This window comes from Athene noctua, chromosome 1 (genome assembly GCF_965140245.1).
Source record: "Athene noctua chromosome 1, bAthNoc1.hap1.1, whole genome shotgun sequence".
NCBI classification, from domain to species: domain Eukaryota; kingdom Metazoa; phylum Chordata; class Aves; order Strigiformes; family Strigidae; genus Athene; species Athene noctua.
This window is the reverse complement of record NC_134037.1, coordinates 166,552,295-166,564,888: the sequence shown is the minus strand read 5'-3', so window position 1 is coordinate 166,564,888 and position 12,594 is coordinate 166,552,295. Positions and strand designations below refer to the sequence as shown.

Below are 12,594 nucleotides of genomic sequence, written 5' to 3'. Positions count from 1 at the left end.
TGGTAGGAAAAACGCTACGGTAAAAATTGAATTCAGTCTTAGTTTTCAGTAATACCTAACTCAGAAGTAAATGATTTAGAAGCGTGACTTGGGCTGATGGGTGTTTCACAGCATGCTATTTGGATTCCCCTCGATTCTCCTGTATTCAGTCATTCAAATTTTATGAGAAACTGGTGACTATAGCAAGAATTCTTAGAATAGAAGTTCAGTTTGTTCCCATCCTGCCTTTGGTAGCCTGTCTCAGAGGCCTCAGCCTGTCTTAATCATCTGAGGATGTGACTGATACATGGAACATGCCTGATGCAGGTGTTGAGGCTTGCTTGGTCTCCGATGTTCATGGAATGGAAGCCATTGCAAAAGCAGAAAATAAAAATTCTTCTTAACTTTCTATTATTTGTTAGGGTTTTATTATATGCATATTTTGCTTGGCAGGTGTTCCGGAAGGATGGGCCCTCGGTATATTTTGATACCTCAAATGAAGATGATTGCAACTGGATGATGATGGTGCGACCAGCCACTGAATATGAGCATCAAAACTTAACTGCCTTCCAGCATGACAATGATATTTACTTCACCACGTCCCGGGACATCCCACCAGGAACTGAGCTGCGAGTGTGGTATGCAGCTTTTTACGCCAAAAAAATGGAAAAGCCAATGCTGAAGCAGGTCACTAGTATTGCCAATGGTATGTGTGGGGGCCTTTTTTTCCTTCCTAAGGGCCCAGTCCTGATAGGGACTGATAGTCCCCTACTGTTGTAGTTGACAGTGCTGTTTATGAAATAGGCTCTGACCCTGTTAACCTTTAGAGTCAGGCTGACCTGCATACATGCTTGCCCTACAAGAAAAAGCATAGATTCTTCACCATGATACAACTGAGTTTTTGAAAATGAATGGCCTTGTTGATGATTCAGCCTCTTCAGAGTGAACAAACCGGATAAATAGTTTTTAACTAAAGAACTGCTGGTTGCATCAAAGACATTTCTGGATAGGACAGCAAAGGAACCCAAGTGTCAGTGTAAGTCTGATCATATATTCAGATTTGCTAAAGCTGTAGTGAAAACGTGCAGTGGTAGTGAAAACGTTTTGGTTTTGCTCAGAACTGTTAAACAGTTCAAAAAAACAACTTTTATGTGACCTTACATGGGACCCACTAGAATAAGATAAGTTTAGGAGTGAACTGGCATTCCACATGATTGCTTGTGCATTGGCAAAGAAAGGCAGCAGATTTTTTAGAATCTGAATTAGAATTGCCATAAGTTTTTTGTTTCTCTGCGCCTTCGTTTTCTTCTGCTTTTGCATTTCTACAGCTAAAAGTCATGATCCTTTAGCACTGCAAGGGCATTTTCTTTCTGCTCCTGAGTTGGGAGTACTCCCTGAATGGTATTACCACTACGCTGAGTATAGTTTGGGGTGACAGATGGCTTGGGGAGAGGCTGTTGCCATCAACATGCTTTATGGTTGATCTTGATGGTAAGCACAGTCTTAACATGCTACAGCTGAATCAATGTGGTTAACAGGTTTCTGAATTCTCAGAGGTTTCCAGTTGGTATTCACTGAGAGGCTTCATCTTTTTCCTCTTTAGTTTAACCTGTTCATTTATTTTTGTGTGGGTATGATTATTTTAAAATATTGTTTAGGTACGTTCTGCTTTCTCTGTTCAGCACTTTCACTGTACGCTCCAGAATATGAAAGGCACATTGTATGAGATTTGGGCATAAGAATGTCCTGGTTAGGACATCTTACATGAGAATGGCTTTTGCAGGCCTGCTACAGGGCAAAGTTTTCTGACTGGTTACTTCCCTCAGCACAGAGCAGGAGAATCAAAGGGTCTGGAAAGTAAAGTAAAGGAACTGTTTTTCCTCTCCACAGATAATTGCTTGGTAGTGATGGAATCTAATAAAGAGGGCAATAAAATCCCTTCAAAACCTTCGTCTGCTGTCTTACCCCATAAAAAAACAAAGAGATCCAACATACCAGCAACTGATCCAGCAGGTATGCAAAATTGCAGTATTTTTAAGGGAGAGGACAGAAACAAATCTGAAGAACTGTTAGGTGTACCACTTCTGTGCAGATGTTATGGTTATATAACTTTCAGCAAATATTAATTTGGAGATGATTTGAAAGTCTGGATTTTTGTTTTTATTTTCATGAGCGTGGTGCTTAAAATACATATGCAGGTTAAAAAGCGATAGAGGGGCAAATAAACCTTTAGGCAGATGATTTTCCTGAAAACAACAACTGTTTCTAACTTTGGAGGTGGCTAGTGTTGGGGTGGGGGCAATTGCAAAGAAAATCTTCAGTCTGTGCAAAGTATAATTGTTCAAATAATCATGTTCTAGAAGAAGGCATGAGACTGTGAGTGTATGTAAGAACAGTGCTGTTTGGAAATGACAAGAACACTGGCCATCCCCAAATTACAATAATACCAGAAGCCTATTAGAGTTCAGACTGTTCTAGATTACAGGAACTCAAATTTAGATAAGCTTATAAGCAATATGGATATTCTTGGCAAAGAACATAGGGCTCAGGAAATAACTAGTTGATTATGAACCAATACCCTCCCCCCCCCCCCCCCCCCCGCCCCATCTCTGATAAGAAGAGAACATTTGTTGGAGAAGTCCACAGAAAATTCATCAGAAAATCCATTCATTTAACTTGGATACTCACACAGCTAAAATATGAAGTAGTCTGGGGAGTTGTCTTTCAGTTTGGCATCATTGGTTTTTCCAGGGAGGGGAAAAACTATGAAGAATTTGAATAGCCCCTCCTACATCCTTCATCCTACTGTCTGTAAGTCCAGCTTCAATAGAAACAAAATGCTGCCTTTTATACTTTGGGAAGCCTAAAGTGTTCCCACTGCTATAGTGTTCTAGTGTTTCCAAAACAAAATATGCTTCTTTTTTCATTCTGACTGTTTACTTTAAGACATACAAAGCAGTTGTGAACTGACAGATCTGTGCTTCCAAGTAAACTGGTTTGCCCTGCAGCTGCCCTGGTGGCCTGAAGAAGTGAGAACATAAACAGGACCTGACTCTTCCTGGCAAACCAGTGCACAACTAGGGTTTCTAGGTTTACTGCTTGAGGCAGCTAAGGAGCAAGGGAAGTGCAGAGTCAGGGATAATTTTCCAAGACTGACCAGTTTTGCAGATAGTCCTTTTTCAGTTTTACTAGCCTGCATGAGACAGATACAGTAGCTTACATGTGGCTTACCAGTCTGACTTCTTTTAAAGTTATGCAGAATCTTTAGGTTTGCTGGTTTTGGCCTCCTGGACAGAGCTCTCAAGATAAGAAATTCTTGATGTAGCCTGTGAAAAAGGAATCTCTGCTGAATTGTCTAGTCATTTTTTATTTATTTATTACAGCATGGGTGAGATCACACCTCTGTAGTGCAGAACGTTGAACATAATTTATAGCAGGGAACAACCTCCCCCTCAGATAATCTTTTATTTTGGTTTACAAGCCAACAGTAGAAAGGAGGAAGTAAGTTTATCATCCCATTACAGATGGGGTCCTCAGGCAGAAAGAGATTGACTTGCTAACGATCATACAGGAAATCTGTGGCAGAAACTGAGGTAGAGTTTGAATCTCTGTGCTGCTATTCACTTAACCTAATTTCAGTGTCATCCTCCTCCTCCGGGGGAAGTCTTGTAGACTCTGAAATACTCAGTTTTGTGTGTAACAGAAAAATCTCTAAACCAGTCCAGATTTATCAGATCTTCTTGACAAATTCAGACATATCATCCAAGGACTTAAAGGCAATGGACTGTGAACAGAGTAACCATTTTCCTCTCTTTTTTTTTTTTTTCATTCCATTCCATTTTCCCCCTAATTTCTTCTTTACTTTCTTTTTCTGGTGTGAGGTGATATGTTAATTAAAACATGAATATGGTGGTTTCATAGAACATCTAATTAATGACACCACTCAAAACCAGATTTTCGTTGTCCTCACCCTTACTTCTGCTAATCCAGATGTTCTTACTCTGCAATGCTCTTCACAAAGAGCAAGGAGGCTTCTGCTTCTGTCCTCAGCTGACCCAGAATAGGACTGGTAACCCCACTTTTAAATGTGCTGAAAGTTGCTTTATATTGCAACTTTGATAATCACAGTTCTTTAGAAAGTGATAAAGGGACCCTCAAGACTTTACAGGAGCACTAATATTCTCTTCCGGCATAATTTAGTTTCTGTTCTGATGTTTCAAGTGTTCCTGTTTGGAAAATTCTGAAGTAGTACCAGCTGCCCCTGTGGGCCTCTTACTGCTTAAATTGTAACTTGTGATACCCAGGGAGTTATTGCAAGATAAACAAAGCTACAGGGATTTACCACCTTCTCATTTTCAAAGCTTTTCAGTATTTCTTCTTGTGATTTAGTGAACACTCCAGAAGGCAGTGGAGCTGCAGAAGCAGAGTCCAGCCAGTGGACTTGTAAAGTGTGTTCTTTGGCTTTCCAGGAGCCTCAGATGCTGACAGGTAAGAAGTGCTAGAGATTAATGAGAGAGTGCTGAGAAGCATCAGGAGAATTCTGCTCTTTCAGGGCAGGGCACTGTGAAGCCATACCCTGTCCATGATGCAGTAGGATAAAGGTTTTAATTTTTGTGTTCCTTTAAGAAAAGAGTAGTGGAGGAAGTAAAACAGTGATATTTTGGGTGTAGCAGTGGTCAGTCTCTGGGCAAACAACTGTGATGTGGAATCTAGAAGAAATAAAACTGTTGTCTAGAAGATGTTAGGAATATCAAGGATGGGGAACTGCATGAGCAGTGTATAAGGTTACTGGTGCCAGCTTATACTTAGTGATATTGTCTGTCTGGTATTTATGGCACAGATTTAGTAAAGATAATGAAAACTTTTTTTTTTCTGCATTTCATTTGTATCTATTTTATGCAGTTTTCAAAAGAACTTTATACGTTTAAGAGCTGTGCCCATTTGATGAATTATTTTTGAAAAGGGGACTCAGGCTACTAAGTAACTTGGGCATTTGGAAAAATGCACCCATTATCAGGGGGCACAACATTTTTCCAGTGATATCTAACAAATCTCTTAAAAAATTCAGTCCCTAGGAGTAATTGTTTCAATGTTTAATAGACTGTATGCTATTTAGTAAGGTATTGTGACTGCTTTTGAAATAATTGGGAGTCTCTGCTAAGTGAGGTTGACCTGATGGATAGGCTTCAGCTGGATTGAGTATTTCATGACAGGTTCTTTCCTCCTTACCGTCTTGTTCTTTCCTATCCACACAGAGCACTTGCTGAGTCACCTGGAACAAGCTAAAGGTGCCCCCCAAACCAGCCAAAACGAGGCTGTTGCAGAGAAAGCAGCAGAGGCTCCCACTGTGGATCAGCCAGTGATTTGTGATGCAGCCAGTGCCAGTACAGACTCAAGGAGGAAGGCCAGGCGTGGAAGAAAGCCCAGAACAGCAAAAGCAGAAACTCCTCTTGTCGTTATTGAAGAGAAAGATTCTGCAGGTGAAACAAAACTTACGAAAATGACAGCATCTATTGCCTCATACGTCTGTATTGATACCTTCTCAGAAAGGCCTAAAATGTAGCACAGAGACAAGATGGAGGTTTTGTTGTATCACTGAAGCAAACTTTGTTAATAATCTCTGAGGGCCTTGTATATGCTAAATGTTGCAGCACCTACACTTAGATTACCTGCATTTTTCTGTGACGGTTTTAGTAATAGAGGGGCCCAGAGAAACACAGAATAGTGGTTATGAGACACCTGCCTTGCTTTTTGCAAGAAGGAACAGGAGGCAAAGCATCCTCCCTCTCAAGAGGAGATTCTTTCCTCTCGGTGCCTTAATGTTTATTCTTGAAAGGGGCTTTTTTCAGGGCCTTGCTTTTCTTTAAGATAAGTTCTAGTAGGAATTTCATGATGTATAGTCAACTGACTCCTTAGTGATAGGATGAAAAGGTAAGAAATTAGGCCTTCATAAGGTACGTTAGCTACATCTTACTTTTTCTTCAGTGCCCACACTCTCTGCAAGTGCTACCTACTCATTAGCAATCCATTATTTGTCATTGACAAATAACATGCATGTGAACAAATAATGTGTTCAGTGCCACATCTCATCACAAATTCTGCATTTGAGGTTTTATTTCTAGCTATCTACATTAACACTGTATTTTTATGATGTGTTTGCAGTGGAACGTGTAGCTGATGTTGTAACTGAGGTCCCACCAGAAGAGGTAGCCCTGCCTTCAGCTGCAGAAGAGAGGATTATGGAGTTGGTTTTAGGAAAGATGCCTAGCACCACAAATAGCATCAGTTCAGTGACAAAGTAAGTGTTCTGGGATGCAGAATTTCCTCTTAGGTTTAATTAAGATTACGTAGCATGTAACAGTTCTGCTCAACTTCTGAGCCCACAGATAACTCTTTTTTATTAGTGTAAAATTGTGTGATGCTGCTGCTGCTGCTACGAGAGCTGACTTTGGGTGCCACAAAGATGGCTTGTACACTGAAGGATGGTGCACAGATGGTGAGATACTGGTGGTAGAATTTTGGAGCATAAACCATGAGAATCTCATCTTTCATCATGTTACTGCTTTTATTCAGTGTGATTCCAAAAGCCTCCTGCAGCTGCAAGGTGAAATATTACTTCAGTTGAATGTTGGTCATAAAACAGGCAAAGAGATTTTTGCGCAAAAAATTATGCTTACCATTATTATTATTATTGTTCAGTCTTGCTTGTCATCTCAACTCATGAATGACTTTGTGTTGATTTGTGTGTGATACTTCAGATGTAGAGCAGTGGGAGGGGAAAACTTCAGTATAGCAGAACCTCAGGGAGACTCTTAAATATTACTTGATTAATTTAGATTCTTTTATGTCTTTTTGTCTTGGTAAAACTGGCTTTTAAAATTATTTTTTGTAAAATAAAGCACTTGACTTTTCAAAATTAGCTAGTAATGCTGTATGTTGAAGTCCGTAGCCATCAAAAATGCATTCCAGCGGGTGGCTGTGCTGGGAAATACAACAGTACTGCTTCTTGGCACCCTGCTGCCCTCTTCTCATACACGCCTTCTGCATGCAAACTGCCAAGCTTTCTAAGCTGAAGTAGTGCTAGTGTTTTCAGAGGATAAGCAGAACAGATCCTTTATGTTCCTCTGAGGGGCCTGCAATAAGAATTTCTGAGGCTGGTGGCTGCTGCTTTTTTTCTCGTTTGTGCTGAGTGAAGATAATTTGAAGTGAGCCAGCTCTGACTGCTGCTTCCAGGGTGTGGCCAGGAGGGTGCCTTGGCAGTGAGGAAGCTCCCAGCCCCCCTCTCCTGCCAGAAGCTGAGCATAACACTCCTCTAGCTTTTGCCAGCTGATGGGACTCTTTCTTGCAACCTGTGGGATACCTTTCAGTCCCTGCCTTTCTTTCTCTAATCCAGTAGGTTTGCTCATCACCAAAACACCATGTCCCTCAAAAGAAGTTTAATTCTCTCCAGTAGACATGGTATACGGCGGAAGCTGATAAAACAACTTGGGGAGCACAAGCGAGTCTATCAATGCAGTATCTGCAGTAAGATATTCCAGAACAGCAGCAACCTCAGCAGGCACATCCGTTCCCACGGTGGGTTTGATTTTGTCTCACTTGTGTGTTGATTTTGTCTCTCAGTGGTTCCACCTTTGAGTAAAAGAGCGAGGCTATTCTTAGATATTGGGATACACAATTTTAATAGAACTGTTTTTCTTTTTTTTTTTTCTTAACCTTTCTCTAGGGAACTCTTAGTTTTGCAGACCAAAGCATGAGAAGGTAATAGTTGAAAGTTGAAATTAGAGTGTTTAAAATTTGAATTTAGGTACATATTTTAAACGGTGGTGGTGTGATGGTTTTTCCAAAACTGTTCTTCCTTTTAAATATGTACATAGATATCAGCCCCCACCTTCACAGGCACATGGGTAACATTGTAACTGTGTAAATGTCAGTTGAGTACTTTTTAGTTTGTGATCTGCAGTTCCAGTGGTCCGTGAGCTAAGGATTCTGTAATAAATAATCACTAAAAAAGGGTGGAAGAACCAAACAAAATTGTTGTCAAAATTGTTGGAAAAGGTTAAGATCCACTATTTGGATCTCCTGATTTACTAAGGCTTTTCATCACTAGCCTGTTTGTTTGCAGTTGCTTGTGCTTTGGTTTCCCCTGTCTTGCCTGGAGTTGATTATTATCAGTCGCTGACTGCTTTCTTATTTTTATTTTATCTTGATTGATCCCCTCAGGTGACAAACTATTTAAATGTGAGGAATGCGCAAAGCTGTTCAGCCGTAAAGAGAGCTTGAAGCAGCATGTTTCATACAAGCACAGCAGGAACGAAGTGAGTGGAAATGACTAGCGGGCTGTTTCTGAGGTTAGGTGAAAAGGTACAGTGAGCTTCCAGGTGCTAGCTGGGGAGCTTGGGTCAGTTACATCTGAGAGGATATGCGTGTGAGTGAGACAAAACTGATAGGGAGAGATAATATCTTCTGTTAGAACAGTTGATGAATTGGCAAAGAGTGGACAATGCTTTTGAGCATACGAGTCCTTTTTCCTGTCTAAATTTCTTACAGAAATTTGTTTTCAGGCATCAGTTACAGCAAGACAGTTAGCTGGACCTGCATGATGTAGAGATGAAATCTGACTTCGGTTTATGGTACTAAATAAGATTGTTCCAGTCTTGTTTGCTTGTCCTGTGTCATTTATCCCCACCTATAGTGTCATTTAACGCATGACCTCTGTGCTGTGGGTAAAGGCTGTGTCATTAAGGGCTATGCGCACATGTGTAAACCTGCAGTGCTTACAGAAGCAGCACCATGACTGTTGGTGAGGGTCTTTCTGTGCTGCTGCCATATATATATTGAGCATGCCTGTAGTTGGGCCTTATCAGTGAATATTTCCATTGCTGCTTGGCATAAAGGTCCTAAGATCTTAGATTGCTCGCATCTGTTCTGGAGTTGGAGGATGAGTCAGATTATGTCTTACTTCTCAAAAATTCTGTCTGTGTTGGACTGGAGGTTATCAGGAAGACTGTTACATGCACACAGGTGCATGGTTTACTTTTTGGGTTTTTTTGTGTAGGGCTCAGATGTAGGAACATGGCAGAATGATAGAGTGTCAGAATTTTGCATCAGTGTGTATAAAAATGTTCTGTTGAAGGAAGAAAAATCGTAAAAGACAGAAAACAGAAAAAGTAGTTGGGAATTAGAAAATCTCTGTCAGACATGACTTGACTTTTTCCCCACTTAAACTCTTCCTGTTTGCAATCCTCAGGTTGACAGTGAGTACCGATACAAGTGCACCACCTGTGAAAAGGCCTTTCGGATAGAGAGTGCATTGGAATTCCATAACTGCAGGACAGGTGAGAATAGCTGACTGTTCTGCTGCATCTGGCATGCCCACAAATCCATCTCAGCATAGAAACTACATTTTGGTCATAATCACAACAATCAACCTGCCCCGCTTCCCTCCAAAAAAACTATTCTTGTGATAAGAAAATCTTCAGAGCAACACATCCACTTATCATCATAGAATACCATGTTGGAAGGGACCTCAGGGATTGTCTGGTCCAACATTTCTTGGCAAAAAACAGTCTAGACAAGATGGCCCAGCACCCTGTCCAGCTGAATCTTAAAAGTGTCCAATGCTGGGGAGTCCACCGCTTCCCTGGGAAGATTATTCTAATATCACTGTGAAAAATTTTCCTCTTGTGTCCAATCGGAATCTCCCCAGGAGTAACTTGTACCCATTACAACTTGTCTTTTCCATGTGACTCCTTGTAAAAAGGGAGTCTCCATCTTCTTTATAGCCACCGTTTAAATACTGCAACATGGTAATAACGTCTCCCCTAATCCTCCTTAAGGCTGAACAAACCCAGTTCTCTCAGCTTTTCTTCACATGTCAGGCTTCCCAGTGTCTTTGTGGCCCTTCCCTGGACCCTCTCCAGCCTGTCCACTTCTGTATAGCAGAGACCAAAACTGAACACAGTATTCCAGGTGTGTCCTGACAAGCGCTGAGTAGAGTGGGATAATGACTTCTTTATCTCTGCTGGTGATGCCCTTGTTGATGCAGCGCAGCATCCCCTGGGCCTTCTTTGCCGCTGCAGCACTCTGTTCACTCCTGTTGAGCTTGTTGTCCACCAGGACCCGCAGGGCCCTTTCCACAGCCTGCTCCCCAGCCAGGCAGATCCCAGCCTGTGCTGCACTCCTGGATTATGCTTTCCCAGATGCAAGACCTTACACTTGTCCTTGCTGCACTTCCTAAGGTTCTTGTTAGCCCACTCTTCCAGCCCATCCAGGTCTCCCTGCAGGGTGGCTCTCCCTTTCAAGGTGTCCACTTCCCCACTCAGTTTGGTATCGTCAGCAAACTTCATCAGGGAACACTTGATCCCATCATCCAGATCACTTAGGAAGATAGTAAACAGCGTTGGGCCCAATATCTATCTGTGGTGGACCCCATTGTGACAGGTTGCCAGTTTGAAAAGGAGCTCTTTACCACCACCCTCTGGGTGCAGCCTGTCAGCCAGTTCCCCACCCACCACACAGACCACTTGTCTAGCCCGTAACACATCAGTTTCTCTAGGAGGAGGCTGTGGGGATCTGCATCAAAAGCCTTGGAAAAATCCACTCGCTCCGCATGAACTGAGCAGGTTACTGTGTCATAGAAGGCGATCAGGTTTGCCAGGCATAATTTGCCTTTGGTGAATCTGTGTTGGCTTTTCCCAGTCATGTGCTTCATCTGAATTGTGATAGACCCCAGGAGGATTCATTCCATAGCTTTCCCAGGGACTGAAGTAAGTCTGATGGGCCTAAACTATAATTTCTTAGATACTCCTTTAAGCCCTTCTTGTAGATGGGGGTGACATTAGCCTTCTTCCCCTATTGTGGATGTCCCCTAATCTGCACAGCTTCTCAAAGATTATGGAGAGCAGCCTCACAATGACAACAGCCAGCTCTGGATGTCAGAGCCCAACAATATGTAGGGGTCAAGCTCCTGTAATAGTTCGCACACCAACTCTTACTTCACTGACAGTGGGTCTGTGCTTGCATCAACCTGGATTTTTGTTCCCAAGACCTGGGACCCAGCAGTGCTGATAAAGACAGAGGTGGAGGAAGTGTTGAGCACCTCTGCCTTTTCAGCATTGCTGGTCACTAATTCACCTTTCCTGTTTAACAGTAGGCCAGTATTTTCCTTCTGTTTCTGATTGTTGTTTACACACCTGAAGAGCCCTTTCTTGTAGTTTTTGCTGTCTCTGGCTGTTTTGAATTCAAGCTGAGCTTTTGCCTTTCTAATTGTATCTCATTTATCTTCTGCTCACCTGGCTAATATCCTCACTGTTGTTTAATTTGTACATTCACAGATACACTGTCAACCATCTTGGTTTAATTTTCTTTCCTGAAACTAAGTTTCACCTCGTTTCTCTGAAATGGGAGGAACTGGAAAAGGGGCCAGTACTATTATTGGTAGTTTGTCGTTTTCTGGGATTACAGTTTTATTCTTTTTTCTCATGCTTTCTTTATACTTGCGGTAGGGTTTTTCTCTTAATATTACAAGAACCTGTCCTTTTCTCCGAAAGCCACCTTGTGGTTACTCGTATTAGTTATGCTGTGTGATCTTATGCTTAGAAAATGACATAGTTTTATGGACCCATGATAAATGTCAGTCCAGAATCACCTGCGTAATTGCCCCTCACAGCACTATTAAAAGTTGGTTTTCTCATTTGCTTTCAGAGGGTACAGCTTGTATAGAAATTCAGCTTTACAAAAACCAGAAAGTAATGCCAAGTAACTTCAGTATTCTGTTTATTCAAGGGCAACAGCTCATTTTCTCTCTGAGTTTACCAAAATGAGCAGTAGTTTCTGCTCTGCTCTTCAAGGCATCAAACTGTTACTTCTCTGTGATTGCTGCAGCACTGGCAGATTCCATCTACAGGACCATACTTTCATGTTCCGAGGTCTCAACTCCTGAATACAAAACAAATTCCCGTAGGCCTATTGTCATGCAGTGGTATATTTTTTAGGTTTTATACTTTCTTCTGGAGTATTCTGTACTGGCTGGTATTAGGAGCCAGTGCTTGCAGAAGTATTCTTGTGTTTAGACACTGCTGTTTGTGTGATGCTGTATTGCTGTATGTGTAGTGATTTTTATTAACATCAAAAACTTGAATCAACTGAAAATAATCCACCCCAAACATAATTTTAATATATGCTATACTACAATGAAAATAGACCATGTGAGAAAGTTACAATGCTAGATTACATGTTCAAGTTAGCATTGTATATATTATTTTCTTTGAAAAACTTTTTTAAAATAAAAACACATTACATTGCCGTTCTCAATTCATATAGTGATGGATTGTATGTCAAAACTCGGATCTAACAAAAGAACTACATATCTCACAAACGTACAAAGCCTGTTTTCATCTGTAAAGAGCTGCATGGTTTCTCTTGCTTACAGATGACAAGACATTCCAGTGTGAGATGTGTTTCAGATTCTTTTCTACTAACAGTAATCTTTCAAAACACAAGAAAAAGCATGGGGATAAGAAGTTTGCATGTGAAATCTGCAATAAGATGTTCTACCGGAAGGATGTCATGCTAGACCATCAAAGACGACACTTGGAAGGTAAGTATACTGCAGAT

At 41.3% G+C, this 12,594-nt stretch overlaps 1 protein-coding gene across 2 annotated transcripts in view; it reads left to right on the top strand.

Moving 5' to 3' along the window:
• The window catches only part of PRDM15 (PR/SET domain 15), a 42,975-nt gene that overhangs the window by 13,097 nt on the left and 17,284 nt on the right, over positions 1-12,594 (top strand). For both annotated transcript variants that reach the window (XM_074904059.1, XM_074904049.1), the window contains exons 6-14: positions 433-685; positions 1,870-1,992; positions 4,369-4,467; positions 5,235-5,459; positions 6,142-6,277; positions 7,373-7,554; positions 8,200-8,294; positions 9,227-9,314; positions 12,410-12,577. In XM_074904059.1, the coding sequence (XP_074760160.1) occupies positions 433-685; positions 1,870-1,992; positions 4,369-4,467; positions 5,235-5,459; positions 6,142-6,277; positions 7,373-7,554; positions 8,200-8,294; positions 9,227-9,314; positions 12,410-12,577 (1,369 nt within the window). The remainder of the gene's footprint in view (positions 1-432; positions 686-1,869; positions 1,993-4,368; positions 4,468-5,234; positions 5,460-6,141; positions 6,278-7,372; positions 7,555-8,199; positions 8,295-9,226; positions 9,315-12,409; positions 12,578-12,594) is intronic.